Source organism: Gallinula chloropus (assembly GCF_964237585.1).
Source record: "Gallinula chloropus genome assembly, chromosome: 17".
In the NCBI taxonomy this organism is placed as follows: Eukaryota; Metazoa; Chordata; class Aves; order Gruiformes; family Rallidae; genus Gallinula; species Gallinula chloropus.
Genome location: NC_140102.1, coordinates 2250454 through 2270251, shown reverse-complemented (window position 1 = coordinate 2270251; position 19798 = coordinate 2250454). Strand labels below are relative to the sequence as shown.

At 41.9% G+C, this 19798-nt stretch overlaps 1 protein-coding gene across 1 annotated transcript in view; it reads left to right on the top strand.

Moving 5' to 3' along the window:
- Positions 1 to 19798, top strand: part of ADGRD1 (adhesion G protein-coupled receptor D1) — a gene marked incomplete at its 3' end in the record, with an annotated part of 147604 nt that overhangs the window by 108842 nt on the left and 18964 nt on the right. The window contains exons 20-22 of the mRNA XM_084271978.1: positions 3878 to 3944; positions 4955 to 5021; positions 12422 to 12513. Of these exons, the coding sequence (XP_084128104.1) occupies positions 3878 to 3944; positions 4955 to 5021; positions 12422 to 12513 (226 nt within the window). The remainder of the gene's footprint in view (positions 1 to 3877; positions 3945 to 4954; positions 5022 to 12421; positions 12514 to 19798) is intronic.

The following is a 19798-nucleotide window of genomic DNA, read 5'->3' as shown; positions in this document are numbered from 1 at the left end:
TCATGGCAGGGAATATCCCCGTGGCCTGGCTGGGTCAGCCCTTGTGGCTGTGCTCTCCCAGCTTCTGTACCTTGCAGGGTTTGGGAAACTGGGAAGTCCTTGACTTTATGTAGACACTAGACCTAGCTAGCAGCAACTGAAACCACCAGTGTGTGACCAACATTCTCAAACTAAACCCAAAACCCAGTGCTATACCATCTACTAGAAACAAAATTAACTCTGTCTCACCCAAAACCAGGACATCTGTCTGTATGAATGATAATTTGAATCTTGAGGCAATGATGGAGATGGGGACAAGGGACTCTACACTAAGTATCAATGATCTTCTATCATCTATTGAGATTTCTGAGAGATGTTACTCCTGTAAAACGAATTCAGTGGTAATCAGAGACAGGATACCAAATGTGCAGAGGTGATTGAAGTTCCTGTGTATTATCCTTAGTCCCAAGGGTTCTAAAATTGCCTCAAAGACTGCAGTTGCCAGGAATTCAAAAGAGGAGCAATTTAAGGAAGGTGATAATATCCTACCTGTAAAACTACCTTGGGATTGATTGGGGGAAAAAAAATAAAATGACTTTGTTGCCTTGGTGATTCAGCACAGCACACACATTATTGTAGCAAAACTTTTCCCACCCACCCCGTTGTAGGATGCTGATGACAGAGTTTTGATACTGGAGATTTTGCTGTGGCACTTTTGGCCTTAACATGTTTTCCCTATTTCAGACAATTTCTTTTCTTTTAGAGGCCACCTTAGAATGAAGATTTTGTTCTGAGCTGTCAAAAGACTTAAATTACCTTATTTGCTGCTGTTTGGTGCAGTCCCAGACTTCTGCCTAGATACAGAGTAAGGCAGCAGACGAAAAAAGAAAATAATAGAAAATTAACTTCTACAAAACAAATGGGAGGATATACTTTCCCCCAACAAGTAGATCTCTTCAATATTGGAAGGAAATATACTTTCACTCGTGCCTAACGCTTCATCTTTCTCAATAGATGACATATTTGGCCTTTTAGAATTAATGTCCTAAATTTGCTTTGATTTTTCTGCCACAGAGTTTCTGTAGCCTGCCTGTTCCTCTGCTATGCATAGAAGAAGCTTTCAAAAGCCAGCATGCAGCTCTACAGGCATTTTCCATTTTATTTATCATTAGTGCCTCTGAAACGTAAAGCAAATGGATTAGGGGTGAAGTTTAACGCTGAAGAAGGGGGCCTGGCTGACGTTCGTTTTAGACTTCACCCTAGTGCCTGTATTTGGGCTGAATTCAGGGACAGTCCTGTCTGAGCAAGGATTGTGTTATTTGCCTTCCTGTGCCAGGTATTAAGAGTTTATGCCTGCTCTGCAGGCTGGATTTTGATGCTGAGTTTGGGGGGTAGCTTTAAATTAGCCGGCTTGGGGACCCAGAGGACTCGAGCTGCAGCAGCACACGACTCCATGTGGGTTGATTTACCCCATTTGGATGTGATGCTCTATTGCTGCAGGTCTACAGAGGCACAGATGACACCAGTGCCATAGATCAGCTGCCAGAAAGGTGTGCAAGAATATTTTCATCTGCTGCTGTGCTCTGGAAAGCACAGTCTATTGCATCATAAATTTGGTGATTTGGAGTAGGGTTGGTGAGCATATTTGTAGCATCTACTAACAGAGAAAACATTCAGATACAGCAAAAAAACCCATAACCATAATTCTTTCATGGATGAAAGCTACTGCCAGCACAACATTAACATTGCCTATTATGGGTGTAGACCAAACTTCACAGCTCTTATGTAATTATTACTGACAAAAGATTAAGCAAACATACTTACTTTTGTGTATAATAAATAATCCATATGAATTCTTCAGTCCAGATCAAATCTTATGATCCCCTTAGGCTAAATATATTTTTTCAGCTGTTAGGGGATTTATTGAAGGGTTGTTTCTTAAAGGAAAAAGACTCCAAGTTCACTGTAACAAGACCTTGATTCTGCCTCCATTGCTGTTTTCCATTTAATGCCTTGTTAATGCAAAGAAAAGGCAAACAGTGCACTATAGGCTGCAGACCATTTTATTCTCACTGACTTAACAGCTCTTTTTATGCAGATGACTGCTCTATGCTTCATCTGCATAAGTTTTATTATCTTCCAAAGGAACTCTGTATTTAATTTTCTTCTTCACTGCCATTTAAAATTGATAAAGAGTCCTGCTAAATCCTTTGAATAGCCAGCATTTGACTTGGAAAAAACCTGCCTGACTGGAAGTCTAAGGGAGAGTTAGTTGGGCACAGGTATTCTGGCTTCTGTGACCAAGTCCCTGCTGTGAGAAGACAACTTGCACCAGGAGACAATCAGTGACAACCAACAGTGTCTACTCAGTGGCCAAAGGTGTGATTGGAAATGTGTAGACATACCCATGGGACTCACAGGGGGCTCAGGTACCCACAGCAGACTGAGTTTCAGAAGACAGTCTTATCTCTGTGCTTAATTGCTCTGTTGACTGTAATTATTTGTGATTTTCTTCAGATGTGTGTAGGACTTCCCTACAGACATTGTAAGCTAAAATCTTGCCTTTGCTTAGGTCAAATATTACTTCTGGGGAATTATTCCTGCTTTGGACAAGAATGGGAGAGCAGAATCAAGTTTACAGGATATTAAACTTCATCCTGCAGACTGAATTCTAAAATCAAAGACCTAAACAATGCCTGCAGATGCTGCTCCTTAACTACTGCCTGCCTTTCTGATTTATAAATACAAGGTGCTTCTAGCCACAATCATTACAGAATGAAGATACCTCTTCCAAAAATGATAGTTCTGTCATTACTTTGCAGAATTTTATGGGGTTGGTATGGGTAAGATTAAGAAGGAATTGCTTGTCAGGGAATTTTGAAAAGCCTCGTGCAGGAAACCTAAAGAATTCTGAAGAATTTAAGAGCAAATTGAAACTTTAAGCTATGATGTATAATACTCTGTCTGGCACCCAGTTATTGAATTCCATAAAGTGATGAAAACTTAACCTTCTCATTTTATTAAATCATACAGGAATTAACAATCACTTAATATTTAAAGGGATGAGACTTTACTGTATTCAGACCTGTTGGCAAGAAAAAAACTGGCTCTCCCACAAGCTCCTGGCCTAGGAAACTGCTGAAATGGCACAATGGGATATTGCAGTGCTGGGGGCTGGAGACACGCAGCTACCGCGAGAGCAGGACTGTAACCTCCTGCCTGTGTATAATCCCTGTGTAATCCACTAAAGCCTCCTCCACCTCCCAGGCTGCAGCACATTGGACCTGTCAAAACCCATTTGGAAACACAGTCTCCTTTAAAAATAGAAGTCTTGTAGAGATATTACATATTTATGTTAAAATAAGTCTTGGTCGGGCATCTGAGTGGGATCTGAGCTTCCTTGTGCCTCTTCATAGCCATTTCTCTGCTGTGTGATGCTCTAGATAACCAGATGTCACCATTTCTGTGCTCTTGCCTGCTCGTCATGCACCCTTTCTTTGCACTCAGCTTTGTTTTCTAGATTGTTCTAGATTTCTCCCCACTTACTTGGGGAAGAGTGCTTAAAATAAGCCTCCCCAGGACATTGCTGCTTGAATAGCAGGAAACAGAAATCACATCAACAAAACCAGGCTGAAAAAGGACTGCAATTCCCAATGAAATTAGCACTAATTCAGTTTAACTGTTAAACTAGTACTTTATTGAAAAGTCATTTTGTTTGTCTGGCATTAATTGCTTAAAACATGTTGCATTACACAGCTGCAGGAGGATGCAAAGTCAGACTCAGTTCTAAAATTCTTCCAAGCTGGTCTATGGTTAGGAAATTTAGCTGGACTTGTGGGCTTTACTGGAAGATGTGCTCTTGTTACTGATGTTACCATTGCCTTTGCCTTTTTTGCAGGCTGCCCACTGGTGATTTGTGTAATTTCCACGACATCATCCCTAGACAGCTATGGAGAAAGTGGCAAGTGAGTATGAATATCTCCTCAGTACGGGTGCAATAGGGATGAGGAGCTTGATGGGGCGCTGTTAACAGGGATGTATTCCTGCACGATCCTGCTGAGGAGCAGGGGGGACAGCCTGCAAAAGCATGGCTATTAGATAGGCACATCCTCAGACCTAGAAGTCTCAGGTTTGCATTTCACAGTTGAGGTGATGCACAAAAAGCTCCTGAGATGTTTTGCCTGTTTTTCCCTTTCGCTGTGGAAGGTGTAAGGGCTCCTACAGCAAGCTCCCTGCTTACCCACACACAGAGTAAAGCATGGGATGAATCATTTCCAACAAGATGAGAAGTCTCTTTGATTAAAAATATTTAATCTTTTGAAGAAAACTGCAGTTAAACATCTATCTGAGGACCTGGAGTGGGTTTTGTTAAAAATTTTGAAAATTCTTTCTAATTTGGAAAGGGGAAAAAGCAAATTTATCTGAAAGAATCACCGCAGGATTCAATCCTACCATCATGTAAGCAAAGATTAGGAGTGAGGGTTATCTTTTGCATGTTACATGCTAGCTTATATTGTCACTGCTGTGAGCAAGCCACACGAAGCTGACAGCGTGTTTCCCAGCCTCTGCCTCACCACCAGCCAGGCAAGGCAGGGAGGGCTTCAATTTATCTCCTGCTACAATGACAGTGCTCGCAGCACTGAAATGAGTGCCTGTGATACAGGATGCAAGAACAACAAATAGCAAATAAAACCTTCCCTTTCTTCCCATCTTTCCGCCCCTGATGCTCTTTGAAGGCGTGCTGGGGCAGATGGCTGTCACTGGCTCTGCAAGATACGAATGGAAATGAGATCCTGCCTCCCAGTTCCCCAAGAGCCAGGGGAAAAGGAGCGTCTCATTGATGTTCTATCATGTCTCTTGCTTTTAAAACCCATCAGTCTCTTCTGCCCTCTCTTTTACTTTCTTTCACATTAAGAACATTGCTAATGAAATGACTGTGTGTTTCCTCTGAGGTGATTCTGGTTTTTCCCTGCAGCTGCTGGCTCTCGCTGGAGAACGGAGCGATCTGGGCTTTTGTGGCGCCGGCGTTGTTTGTAATTCTGGTAGGTGAACCCACTGCTGCTGCTGTTCCCTTGTCTCACATCTGTGTCAGCCACACCACAGAACCAGCTGAAATTCTGGTGTCAGTCCTTGTGCCAGGCCAGCCAAACTGAGGGATGAGGAACGATCCAGAATGATCTTTTTTTCCTCCTCTGAATTTTGTGCACATGAATTCTCACATTGTTAATCTGACTCTTCCAAGACAAAAATCCAACCTGAAATACTGGGGCAGCCCTCTTCTGAAACAGTGGTTAATGACTGTGTGGAGCCAGGTAATCTTGGGACTTTTAACAATTCTCAGAGAGGTCCCCCAACAAAACAAACTTTGGGGTTTGTTTCATATATACCAGTAAAAGCTGATTCCACCCCACTGGTACTTGCAGCTTTTCCTTGCAGAGAGCTCCCTTTTCCCAGCAAAGCTGAGTGCTCTCAGCAAAGAGGAGCGTGGGCAGTTTGCAGGCAGCCAGCAGCCTGTGGGAACAGGCTGAAGCCGCAGCCTGAGCTGTCACCCTTTGGGGCAGCTCTGGGGAAGGGAACAAGCTGCACCCTCGCTCTTACAGCGACAAGGACTTCATGCTGTTCCTCTGGCTCTGGCATTTGATGTCAGGCTGATGAAGGGGGGGGGCTGTTAAGGCAAGCGTGGGGGGGTTCAGGCCGCAGACACCTCTGCCAGCTATAATGAACATCATCTTTCCAGGGGAGAGCGCAGGTTCATGGCTCTGATGCTGATACATGGATGCTCTGCAGCAGTTTAATTATGCCCACACATTAAATTACAGTGAGTTGTAGCTTAATCACAGTGATTACTTAAGGAGTCAGGGGTGTTTGCAGGGATTAAGTAGGAGATTATTTCTCTTCAGCACTGTTTCCAATACTTTAATTGATCAGGTTATCTACGATTTTTGCTGCAGGTTACAATGTCAGAGTGACAGTATGAACATGGAGTAGACTCACTGATTAGTGAAATCAGGCTCTCTTTAAAGCTTTACTTACAGTTTAAAGGCATAAAACCAAATCTAGACCAGAGTCAGCCTGCAACGGGGGTTAAGGAGGGGCAGGGAAAATAAGATCCTGACAACTTCCCTGGAGAAAGAATCAGAAGCCACTGACTATAGCTTGTACTTCCCTAAGGAAGCTAGGATTTCCATGGAAAGCAAAAAAGAAACTTCCCCAAACACCACAAGTCCTGCTCACAAGCCCAAGGGAGGAGGGAGGGCTATGAATACAGCATTAGTGTTTGCCATTGCATCTCTCTGTAACTATTTGGCAGGCAGAAGGTGGCTCCTTGGCTGACCTTTTCCATCGCAGGGAATTTTACACTGCAGCTGAGTGGACGTCCTAACATGTGCCTGGGAGACAGTGAAATCAGCACCTCTTAGAGGCAGCCCAGCTTAATCCAGCATCTTCCACCCCAGAAAAACTAGGCTATATAAACATATATTAAGAAAACAATGAAAGGAGTTGCTATATTGATGTGGCAGAAATTGCCTCAAGTTAGCATTTTAATCAAATTATTAATGACAACACTGGAAAGTCCCTGTGCAGGAAGGGCAGAATTTCTTTTACCTAAGTGAAAGCATATACATGTAAATAAGAAATGATGATCACTGGACTAAAGCAGGCTCAACAGTGCTGAACTCTGTTCCAACAAAGTTAACTTCTTGTTAGCCTGTGCCTTAGACCTTCTGCATGTGAGCTGATATTCAAAGATATGTAGATATTGATGATTGGAGAGTAATTAGAATAATCTAATATGTAAATGTCTTCTTCTCACGTTAGCACTTTCTGGCCATCGCTCAGCAACAAAGGAGGAAATGAGATGCAACCAGGGAAATAAAATCTTTCCCAAACATGAATATAATCTTTGTCCAGAGATGATATCAATCAAAACATGGCAGATAGCAAAGAGCTTACTCACCTGAGTGAGCACAGCCTTCAACAATTTGCATGTGTAGCTGCCTGCCAATGGAAGTAAGGGCTTAACTGCCTGGCTCTCCCTTTTGATATATAACACTCGTGCAGCTCAAGTCATATTCTTATAGGGATACAAATATTTGGAGAAAAAGTGAGCTCACAAGGTTGATCCACGTAGAGCAATTCATTAAATAGTCTAAACCCAGCTCTGCCCAAAATAGCAGCAAGCTAGCTGACAAATGATTCTCTCCGGGCACTGAATATGCTAGCTGAAAAATGTGCTAGTGCCCATAGGGAAATAACAAGGCTGAACCCTGGTTTGTGTGTGCATGTGTGCCTGTGCTCTTAAAATAACAAATTAGCCACTAGTTGCATGAACTAGTGCTTAGCTCTGAAAATGTGTTTCAAAAGGCACTTTTTGACTCCTTCCACGAACAGTTTCTCTCTGCCAAGAAGAAGGGATTATGCTGTGAAGAAAACAGGGAGACTGCTCTTTTCAACTCCCACTCCCTTGAGACTAGGCAGGCACAGGCTGATTTTGTCCTGCCACAGCCTCACAGGCAATATAGACACCACGGAGCCTTAAACCAGAATGATGTGGTGGGAGTGGGACTGGGGAAAAAATACTCATGCATAGTTTTCTAGGGAGTAATTCACAGAAACCTCCCAGCCCTACCTATATGGGTTCCCATATGTGAAGTGCTCTTTCCTTGGGATCTGAGTCAAGGGATGTGATGAAAGAAATACTCCTTCTATGTATAGGTCTTTTGGCTTCTACTTGCATCTTAAAGCTTGCTCTCCCCCACCCCCAAACCACAACACTCAAGCCTTTATAGCATCCACAAGGCAACTTTGCATAAAAATATTGTTCCAATTAATTTGAAAACCAGATTTGAGCCAAAGTGGAAGTGGGACGTATTCAAAGGGAAAAAAAAGGAACACAAAAACTTGACAGAGCACCTGAATTTTTGGAACAAGACATAAAAACTTCTGGCAGAAGGCTTTGTTTGTTATCAGCCATCTGCTGCCTTGGTGTGTTTCCATAGATATGGCAGAATTAAGGAAATTCTGTGGAGAGCATCTGTGTACACAGAGCAGTGGGTGAGCAGCAGACAGTGAAGGACCCATGCGGGGGGAGACGTTGGGATGTAGTGGCAAGTCCTTTCTGTTGTTTTCCCTGTAAGTAGTTATTTTCCTGGTGGTTTTTAAAAGTCTTTCTGATAAACAGAAAGATTTTCATTAGCTTGTTGCTCAAAGTTCTGTGCTGCAGGGACATCAGCTTTGTAACCTGTGTCTTCAGATGGGACACTGTGGAACTCGGGTGCCAGGCTGAGGTTGCCATCACTGTCTTCAGCTGGTGCTTGCTTATCAATAATATATATATAGATATATATATAAAATATTCTCTCTTTTATGTCTGCTAATCATACATGATTTATTTCTGTTGCCTCATGCTATTTATTCATAACTTTACATATCAGTGCAGAATTAGGATCATTTTTGCTGTCCAAATAATCTCTTACTCTGCAGGTAGGCTCACTGGTTGAAAAGTGACAATTTGTGTCCCTTTTTTAGACATCATTCATCATGGGAAAAGGTGGCAGAATTGGACCCATAGTGTTTAAAGGCCCTGAAACAGTAGGATTCCTCGAAGTCATTGAAATCAAGCACACACTTAAGTGCTGTGGTGGATTAGAGCTCAAATGAACAGACTGCAGCTGCTAAGACTCTCACTCTTTCTTATTAGCACTCAGCTAGCAGCACTTTTACTATTTTAAAATGGAATTCCTTCGCTATTTTAAAATGAAATTTCTTCTTACTTAACCAGCAGGAAAGCATGCAATGTTTTTTTAAACAAGGGGATGGGTTGTAAGAAATTAGAAATTAAGGATTAATATTAGGAAGAAGTCAGGGATCTGTTACACCTTTTGTTGTTGTTGTTGCTGTTGTGTGTTTCCTTTCCAACCTCAAAGTCTTGCTCTGAAATTCAGCTCTAATTGGTGTATGAAGTCTAAAATAACTCAGTTTAGTCTACTCAGTCTGTAGTTGCTCTGGGATAGAGAAGAGTGAAAACAGGCTTTCCAAAAATCATCCTCCAAGATTTCAACATCCATCTAATTTAAGTGCCTAGCTGTGTATGGACGTGTGTGATGGCTGGTAATGACTTCTGATGAGACCTAGCTACAGGCTGCAACTGCAACAACTTGTGATGCTGGTGTCCTACTAATGATGTCATGATAAGGATCAAATTACCTTGCACCATGAGGAGAGTATGTTAAACCTCAGTTTGGAAGAGTCAGTTATAACTCCTTGTACTATTGCCCGAAGCTGAAGTGAAGCCTAAAATAGTTTGTGGTTTTAGAGGGAAGCTGGTCAATGGATTTAATTAAGGCAATATGTTTTATCCATTTTTTATTTTAGTTCCACCGTCCTGCCAAGCCTTTCCTTGGCTAGGATGCAACACAACACATCAGAGGGTTTCACACATGGGATTTCTGCACTGCACTAAAGCAGCAGCAAAACATCTCATGAGACTTGGAGGAAATCTGGGGGAAAACTCTGCAGAAAAACCTAAGTGATGCAAAGGATTTGTCTCACTGTGTCTGGTCTGACAGATTTTTGATGAGAAAAGATATTGAAAGAGGTCCTTTTGACTCATTTAACTCTCTCCTTGATCTGACAACTTTTAGTGGGATGAAGTTGTCACTAGAGTGAGCCAGAGCTCCCTTGATGTCATGGGGATCTTTCCATGCGCTCTGGTGGGCTTTGGATCAAGGCAACAGTAATGGGAACTGGCAGCTCCTGCTGATTTCGCAGAGACTTGTGAGTGCCTGGGGTTGGACAAGCTGTCTCAAAAGGAACCCTGTGAGTTAGGAAACAAGCACTAATGGTATGAGCTCTATGTTTTTGGAAAGTAGAGTGTGGCAAGTACCTGCAAGCAAAAATATTCCTGAGTAATTTTAAGGCAAAATAGCTCCAACTGTCAGGTAAGCTGGCCTTTCAGCAAGGTGGAAAACAGGAACTCTATACAGTTCCCTTATTTAAATGTTTATTCTTCTAGTTTGAGCGTTCTTATATAGGTTAAAGCCCAATGAGTGTTTCACTGACTAAGCAATCTCCTATTCAAGTAACTGGCAAAGTTTTTATGTCAGGCGCCAAAACTAGTAACTGGAGAAACAGTTCAGTAGCTGTATTTTGGTTTCCCATTGGAAGGGTAATTTATAATCTCCATGCTTTACTTGCTCAAATGCTAGCAAAGGAAGACATTTATAGCTAATCTGTTTATTTGGGCTGGGTGAGATTACTATAATTTCTCAAAATACCTAAACAAACATTTTGAAGGGCTTCAGGAAATTAAAGTATAGAACTTTGGGACTTGAATGTAATGGCTCGCTGCTAATTTTACAAGGACCTTGGTTTCTATTAGCAGGGAGATCACAGTCTTTCCTTCTCATCTTTTAAACACATTACTAAGGCACTTTGGAAAGGATATAGTCACTCTGACTGCACAAGAGGAGAAGCTCAAGGTCTTTATAAATTCCAACTTTAGAACACCCCAAATACCTAGGAAAGTAATTTCCAGTTTAATTTCTTTTATGTAAACTTGTGCTGTTTTCACAACCAGATCTTAGGGTTCACAGCCAGTTGGCAAGATTCTGAGTATTCATTTGTTGGTGCTTATCATTCAGAACTTTCGCCGGCACCTGTCAGTGGAGGAAACTCAGGATTTGAAGAATTTAGGTGGGTTGCGGTTTTTTGGGTTTTTTGGGGGGGGTTACTTAATTGATTTTTTGGGGGGACTACTTGAATATGCATTATTTAGGCATAATCCTCATATTTTAAAAAATGCCATGCAGAGAGCAAAATCGAGGAGTTTCTAAAAGAATTAGAAATGGAAGGAAGGGTTAAGTGCTAGTGAGGCTGGCAGGAAAGTACTGTTGTCTGCAGCTATCAAACAAAGGGATCATGGAACAACTGTGCCAGGATGAACTTGAACTGTCAGGGAGACAAGGAAGCATCAGCAGGCAAGGCTGTTATTTTGGATAAAAGACTGAAAAAAAGCCTGCTGAAAGCTAATGTGTCAGGGAAGAAATGATGGGTACAGAGAGGCAATTCCCATGAAAAGCAGGAGTAATGATGACCATCATTTGGTGGACATGCAGCAGAAAATTGGAGAGTTTGGAGGAGAAGGAGGAGGGAGAAAGAAACGAGAAAGTGTAGCTTGTTCCTGCTCATCGTTTGCAGCTTCAATCAGCATATTTACCATGTAAGTGGGTTTCTCAGAAATGCTCATTACCATCTCAAAGAATGTATAAAAGATATTTACAAAATATGCTTTTAGTGGGAACAGGGAAAATGATCCCAAGACCATTGAATTTCACTTCTTGTTCATCTCTCTAAATCTGGTTGAACAACAACCAGAACAATTACAGGCTGAACAATCTGTAATTGAAAAGCTGTCAGGTTCCATGGGGTATTCTTGGGATGAGCTAAAAAGCTGCAGCAGGAATAAACTGTCACAACTGTGCTTGTTCTTTGTACCAGGTGATGATCTGTCCTTAGGAAGCTAATTTTGAAAGAGTGGTCAGAAGATTTGAGAAATGTCAAGGAAATCATTCTCATCAAACATTTTTAATTCATCCTTCATCCTCAGAATTTGAGTATTAACATCAAAATAGAGTATGCTTAGCAAGCTTTAACTGAGCAACAGCATTATATTGAAGTCTTCTCTTTCTTTTTGTTCCATAGTTCAGCAGAGTTTTGCTCCACCCTTGTTCTTGATGCTAAATACCAGCTTTGTATCATTTGTCCAACTTGGGAGCGAAGGGGGGAATGCATCTTTCACCTTCACATTCTCTCCTCTCTTTTCTTTTTCTTCTTTAAACCCAAGGTCTCTGCACAGAAAGCCAATCCTTTCCACATTTCCTTCAAGTGATTGAGATTTCCTTCCTTCCTCACCTGTGACTCCAGAGCAAACTCTCTTTTGTTAGACATTGTCAGTGTTACTCTTTTCAAGATTTCCTACTTTTTCTGGTGGGAATTCTTTTCGGTTTATTGATGTTCCTGCTGGGCCTGACATCAAAAAGAGCAGGGCTTTTGAAGAGCAGACTTCAGGTTTGATGTATTTTCCTCATTGCTGTTTTAAAATAATCTTGTGCCTAAATTGCAAGCAGATTTCTTTGGTAAGAGGCAGGAATTGGGCACTGCAAGGCCAAGTGAGAAAGGTGCTCTCTGCAGCCTGTGCACATGCAAGAACAAAACCAAAGAGCACGCAGACACATGCCCCTATTCACTGAAGTTCTTGGCTAATTTATCAGCTGGCAATAGATTATTAGGGTATTTATCTGTGCAGTAGGGCTCCTGAGAAACCTCTTTTGCCAAGGCTCCTAATTTCTGTATTTGTATAATATACTCCTAGAGCAGTTTGCAGCTCTGACACAGCCAGCACTTATTTCCTGACCAAGTCCTGTCCTTTCTTCTTCTTCAGGTCAATATTGGTATTCTCATTGCTGTCACGAGAGTTATCTCAAGAATCAGTGCAGACAACTATAAGGTCCACGGTGATGCCAACGCCTTCAAGTAAGTTTTTCTCATTCCAGTTATATTCTAACAAGCTAATAATCTCACAGGAGCAACGTTGTATCACAGAGATGGACTGCTCCCAGAACACCAATCTCATTCTTCTTTCCTAAAAAAGCAAATAATGTTAAAGGTCACATATCATTCTCTTGAATGCAGCCAGTTAACCTCTATTTTATGAAAGCCAAATACTGCATGGGATGAAACCTGTGGTTCAGCAGGAGCTGAAGTGTTTTCCTGCTTATTATAGTCTCCAGCACTTGCTGATAAGTGATTTCCCCTTTTATTAATGGAGATTGTCATCTTCATGCTATATTCAAAGATAAATCTTACAGATGATCATTAATCTGTACTGGGGTATTGCAACTATGCTGCCCCTTCTGAGGATAAACCTTGTTTCTAGCCCCACTTCAGCATAATATTTAGGCATATGCTTATCTTTTAAGACTCTCTTGGTACTGCAAAGCATACAGACTTATGCTGGGTTTAAATGTGTGCTTAAATTCAGGCAGGTCTTTATATCAAGGTGCCTTGAGCCTCTTGGGATGGATGGTGGCCTCTCTGAGAGTGTATAATCTTGAAAATGCTCCACTAGCAGGAATAGAGGCGAAATGTAAGGTAGACAGATCCCTACACCTGAATAGCCAAGGAAAAGTTCTGATTCTAAAATCTATAGCATTACATATGGGTAGCTAAGAAAATAATTTAATATAGTGAGTTTAAAGCAAAATGCTGAATATTTCATTTTGTATTTTATATCTCATAAAGATGCTTTAGTCCAGACATAAAAAGGACACTCTATATAACTCAGGGAATATGTAATTTAGCTTAGAAGAAAAACGTGATGATGGCTTGTGTTTAATGTTTTGGAGTCGCAGGCTGTTGTATGATAAGGATTTGGTGTCACTGCTCTGAAATGGTATCATAAAGAATAATGTTTATGCTTAGATTACTTATGTAATTTTTAAAATTCCATTAAGTTTTAAATATTGGTGACAGTTACCTAATTGAAGTTAGTTTAGTTATTGTATACTTACCCAACAGGAAAAGAAAAACAGTAAATAAGTCTACACAAAAAAATCTATAAGATAATTATATTGCAGTGAAATGAAAAGACTGGGAATTAAAATGACTGTTTCGGGTTTGGCTGAGTCCCTGTGACCTTCAGAAATACCAAGGAAATATAGAACCTTAGGAAGCAAATAACTGTATATTATCCATGCCAATTTCTATAAGCTGTTAGAATTATGAAGACGAAGGAACAACCTCCATAAGTAGGAGACACAGACTTTGCTCTATGTAGTGAGAAATTTCCTTACTTGTATTATAAAGAATTGATTCAATCCACAGTGCATCCTGCACACTAATATTAATTAATTTTTCAAAACAAAGCTCTGTGTGTGTACATAAGTAAACCAATTTATGGATGGTCAGTCTAGGTGTAAGGTGAAGTCCATTTAATGAGGAGTTTATGTCCTTAGTTAAAATCTTATGAGCTGTAGGTTGGGAATGGTGGAGCTCTATACTGAAAAGGTGACTTCTCCAGACACCCAGGCTAAGAGGAGCTTCTTGTGCCAAGTAGTTTTTAAAATACAGTTTCAGGATCTGACCTAACAGAAGAGAGGGTAATGGAGAAAAATGGCAAACCATGGGAAGATATATCTGAAAGCATTCAATCAATAAATCATTGGTTAAGCAGAAATATGCTCTGATAGAACAGCTTTTCCTCATAGAACTAAATTTGTTTAATGAAATATAATTGAAGGTAAACAGAACATACAGAATAGGTCTTTTTCTGTAGATATCATTACAGAAGCGGGTCCTCAGGTGAAATTTGAAATGAGAAGGGCTTAAATAGCTTTCCAAATAAGATCTTAGAGAGTATTCATACCCTGATTCAACATAACAGTGAGGCATGAGTTTCATGTACAGAGGATGTCATGGGGAAAGTAACCGTTGGAAGAAATGTAACACTGGGTTTCATTTTCTTGTCATCAGTATTCCATATACAGGTGAGAAGTTTCTATGTCTAGTGTGAAATCATTCTGTCCATAGTACCCTTTTCCAGAAAAAGGAGAGAACAAAACAAGTGAGGGTTCTGTTCCTACAGCCACATGGGAGAGGCTTTATATAGTGAATGGCCTCCAACCACTAAAGGATGCTGGATGTTGATGAGGGGTTGTTAACACATGAGAGTGGATAAGCACAGCAAAATGTATCAGTGCCAGAGAGAACAGAGAAATCAGAAAAAACACAACAAACTCTGCAGTTTCTGTCAAGCTGCTGTCAGCAAGGGCTACGAGGTAGTTTTTGAATCAACGAGTTCAATTGGCTTGGGGAGGAATCACTGAAGACTGCAACATGCTTTGTGTAACCTGAGCCTTAAATAAGGCACCTGTCAGGCAGCCATCTGAATAGTGCAGCTCGTTTGGTATTAGCCATGGGGGAACTGCACTACATCAGAATCAACTTATCCAGCTGAGTTAAAATGGCACAAGGTGATTTTGGTGAGACAAGGAAGCACTTTGTCACCTCGTTGCTGTTGTTTGCTGCAGTGAGGTGGTACATAAGGCACAAGTGAGTTTTTAGTGGTGTGTTCATGGATTCAGAGAGGCAAAGGCAGAAAATGAGAACTGCAGCACACGTAAGGGGAAGGCTGCTCAATCCAATAAGCTTGAGAGGGGAAAAAAGGGGGATTCCCGTGCTGTCTCTTCAAGCTGGAATGAAATTTAAGTGGAAAGCACAATGAGAAACAGTAAGTTGCTGTCTGCAACAATTTGGATGATAGCACTTCAACAGCAGGGTTTCAAAGTTTACCAGTGATAATGAACTGAAAGGCATAGCAAGACTGGCTGGAGAACAGCAGCAGTGCCCATGGCAAGAGGGCGAGGGGGTGCCAGCACCAGCTTGCCTGCCCTGAGTAACTCAAGACAGTATTTACAACTGCCTGTAAGCTCAGAGCCTCACACTCCTGGCTCCTGTCGAGTTCAAACATGAACAGCCATTGCAGTTTGAAAAATCCCAGCCCTCAGGTTGCACAGAACAGGCTCATCATCAGGCTCACCTCTGGCCAGGCTCCTCTGCCAAAGGAAAAGTTCAATCCTGCAGACACAGCCTGGCTGCCATTTCTGCTGTAGCCTGGCTGGGAGGGTGCCTGACCCGGACTCATCCTGCCTATCTCCGGAGCTCAGTAAAGCTGACACCTCCACCCAGACACCTGATCAGCAGAGATATGGGTGCCCCTGCCGTGCAGTTCAACTCCTCTGCCACAGGTTCATCTCACTTGTTGTAAAAGTTCTGATTTCTCCCATGTGACTGAGGGGGTCTGGGCTGCCCAGCATGTGCTGGGTTACCATTGCTGTGCACATCTCAAGCTGGGTGTGATAACTCACACCTCTGAGGCCATCAGCCCATAGCTGAGCAGAGATTACTGTAGGAAATTATCAGAACAAAGGCGCAGTTTTGAGCTGTGATGGTATCAGTTAGAAAGGATATTTATTGTTAGGGAAGCCTTAGTACCAGAGCATATTTAGTTTCCCTAAAGATTAAGTTACTTGGCAACACAAGTGGGTATTACCAACAAGGCTTGTTTCTCTTGGCAACAGACAGCAATAAACTGGTGCAATTATTTAGAGTAATTGGTCCTGATTTTCCATATGGCAACAGGTCCTCTCAAATGTGACTACAGCACATACATCAGGGTGAGCCAGTGCCCTGCTCTGAAGGCAGCGTGAGTCAAACTTCGTGTTTAAAAGCCAGACTAGACAAGGAGGTTGTGACTAAAGTTCCTTCTTTTTTTAATCACAAAATTAATTTTATTCATCTTCCCCATTCACATTTCGCCCAGAATAACATGCAGTACATGGGCTGTTTGACCTGGTCAGGCTGAGGTGTTGCTTGTCACATGAAGGTATCTGGCAGCGTCTTGCTGAATGTTTTATTCTGGTTTTAGAGATACTGGTGTGGTCATGGCTGTTCATCCAAAGTAAATATCAGCAGAGGGGTGGCAGCAGGGACAGGGAGGGGACTGTCCCTCTCTGCTCTGCCCTCCTGAGGACCCAGCTGGAGTCCTGTGTCCAGAGCTGGGGCCCCAGTACAAGAAAGATGTGGGACTGTTGGAGAGGGGGTCAGAGGAGCCATGGGGATGATCAGAGGGCTGGAGCAGCTCCCCTATGGAGAGAGGCTGAGGGAGCTGGACTGGTTCAGCCTGGAGAAGAGAAGGGACCTCATTGCAGCCTTCCAGTGCCTGAAGGGAGCAGAGAAACAGGAGGGGATTCAACTTTTTGAAAAGGTAGACAATGGCAGGACAAGAGGGATGGATTAAAGCTAAGGAGAGGTTTAGATTAGATATTAGGGGGAAGTTCTTTACAGAGAGAGTGGTGAGGGGCTGGAATGGGCTGTCCAGAGAGGGGGTGGATGCCCCATCCTTGGGGGTGTTCAAGGCCAGGTTGGATGGGGCCCTGGGCAACCGTGTGTAGCTCCAGGCCTGGAGGTTGGTGTCCCTGCCTGTGGCAGGGTGGGGGTTGGAGCTGTGTGACCCTTGGGGTCCCTTCCAACCCAGACCATTCTATGATGATTCTATGATTCTATGAATAACAGGACCCCCAAAATAAAGTATAGGATAAACAGAAGCAGCAGCATAAAAGAGTAAGTTTATAGGACACACACAAACTGCAAAATGCTCAATAATTTAAAGAGAAATGAATATGATTAATTAATTAGTATATGTTTGGAGATGCTAATTAATGCAAATGAGACTCCTGTGACAGCCTGAACAGTAAGTATTTGGTTGATGTAGACATTGTTGTGCATGCATGACAAGACTCACATGTTTAGCCTCTGAAACTTTAATTCTGCATGAGCAGTTTGCTGTTAAGAGCTGAGAACAGACTTCTTATTGGCCTCTCTATTACTTGGATTTACTTCAGAACATGCTTTTGGTAGTGGTTCCTAAAGCATATTGAACAGGAGTGTGGAATGTGTGCTGTTTCACTTAGCTGTGATTGGTTATATTTGAACCTTTTATTTGATGATTAGCTATTGACTCTCAGCAAAATAATGTTGGGTAATAACATAGCTGCAGTGATTTGCATCCAGGGAACAGGTTTTCCACCAAAAAGTGAATCTGAATGTTGCAGTTTATAGAATATGGAATCAAATACGTTGAAGGATTTAAATGCACACATCCAGCATTAGTTTGCATTATGCATTCTTCTTCACTGGGCCCTCTTTTAGGGAAATAATTAATCATATGTTTGAATTTAGGCATATGAGTGGTCTCTCTGAGCTTAAGGCAATTAAAGCAGATTAGTTTAATGGAATTGCTCACGTGCTTGAAAAGACACATGATTACATTTCTGAGTTATGGACTATTTAAACTCTTTTTCTTACTTATTTCTGCTGCATGTAAAGTCTTCATTCCAATCAGTGCATTCATTATCTCTTATTAGGACCTAAGGAGCCTTTTTTCTTGCTGTTGTACCCCTTCAAAGCCTTATTGCTGTGTTTACTTGGGAAGTTACCTTTTTTTTTACAGTGAGAGAAGATATTTTATGAGAGAGCTCTCTAGAAACGTGCATGGGTGAGAACTCTGCCCTCATGTTGTCTGTCACAGTTGCTGTGTTGTTACATGACTTACCCAGTTCCTGCATTACAAGGGTTACAGTTTAATACACTTTTCAAAGATCAAAGTTTTGCATTAAGGCTGATATTAATCATAACAGAGACATGCATGTCTCTGCTGCAGGAACAGTAGTTTTAGTCCAGAAACACAGCTGGCATGCTTAGCCACACCACTGTGTGTTCCCAGCTAGTCCAGCTTTGCATTGTATTATCCAGAAGAGACAGTTGCATTAACTTTTCCTGAATAAATTGCCCAGCCCAACTCCTATTGAATACTTTCTCACTGCTTGCTCTGAAATGGTCCAAGGAGTTGGAAAAAAATCTTTTTTCTTTATAAAGTGTATACTTCAGGAGCCAGTGAACCCGAAGTGATAGCCATCATAATCATCCACTGGGAAAGCAATTATGACAAAATTAGAAAGATTTCTTAGCTTTTTTGCCCCATTCTTTCTTTCATTTTACTCATTTCCTTCATACCTCAAAGCTTGATCCTCACTTGGTAAAATAATGAAACAGCCTCTTAGCTCTCTGTTGAGGGAAGGAAAACCTGTCAGTCTGTTCAGTGAAATTAATCACTGAATATTGGGATCAATGGCAGTAGGTGCAGGCATGGGAGCAGAGCAGTGCTTCAAGGAAAACTCATCAGGGCAAGCAAGCTGTGTAAACTGTGGCATGAGTCTGTTATGCATTTTTTAATACAGCATAAACCACTTTATGTGGAACTGAAAGCAGAGTACGTAGGCTTAATGCAAACCCGTTCCTTTGGTTATCTGGGGAAAGAATGTACAGAAAGATTTTCCCTTTGACAGATAGAAATACAAGAGGGTTGTCCTCCACCAGCTCATGATGCTGCAGACATCTGTATGGTTTAACCGAGTAATTGACCATTCCAAAGCACTTTGCAAAGCCATCTATTACCTCCCTGCAGCACACCGAAGGCGCCGTGGCAAATTGCTCATCCGTTTATTCAGTGATCCGTTCCATGCCATGACTCTGCATCGGTGTTTTACTTTGTTTATAAACATACCCCCTGCCTTGCAGCCCTGTCACCCTTCTGTCTCAGATACCAACACTTGGGGAGAGTGCTGATAGCTTTGGTGCTTTTTAACCACCAGGCATTATCCTGCAAGACACCCAGTTATTTGTTGCATTTTGTTCCTGTGATTCCATTCCTGTTTCGCATCGTTGGGAGGGGTTGGACCCAATGATCTCTTGAGGTCCCTTCCAACCCCTCTGATTCTGTTTGAGGTCCAGACACTTTGCTTTCTAAAGGTTATCTGCAGCTTTTAATTTTCACAGAGCATACTTGTCAATCATGGCACTTGCTTGAAGCTCCCATGAGAGCTCTCCAGATGAAGGATATACCATAATCTTCCTCTGTAGCTGAATTCCACCCCCTTTACAACACCATTATGAAATTCCTTTTTGCTTCCCCCTCCCTCCTCCAAAATGGTTGATGAGAAGTTAGTTTGAAAACTCTTCTGAAAGTCCACAGGAGTTCATAATCAATAGCACTCCTTTCACTCTTTCTGGGTGGCAGATGGTACAGCTCAGTCCCTGGAGAAACAGAGCCCCTGCTTTCATGTGCTCTGTTGGGAAAGAAAAGAGCTCTTCCCCTTTGCTGTAGGAGAGGCATCAGTTCGAGGGAGCGGTGTGGAGGCCA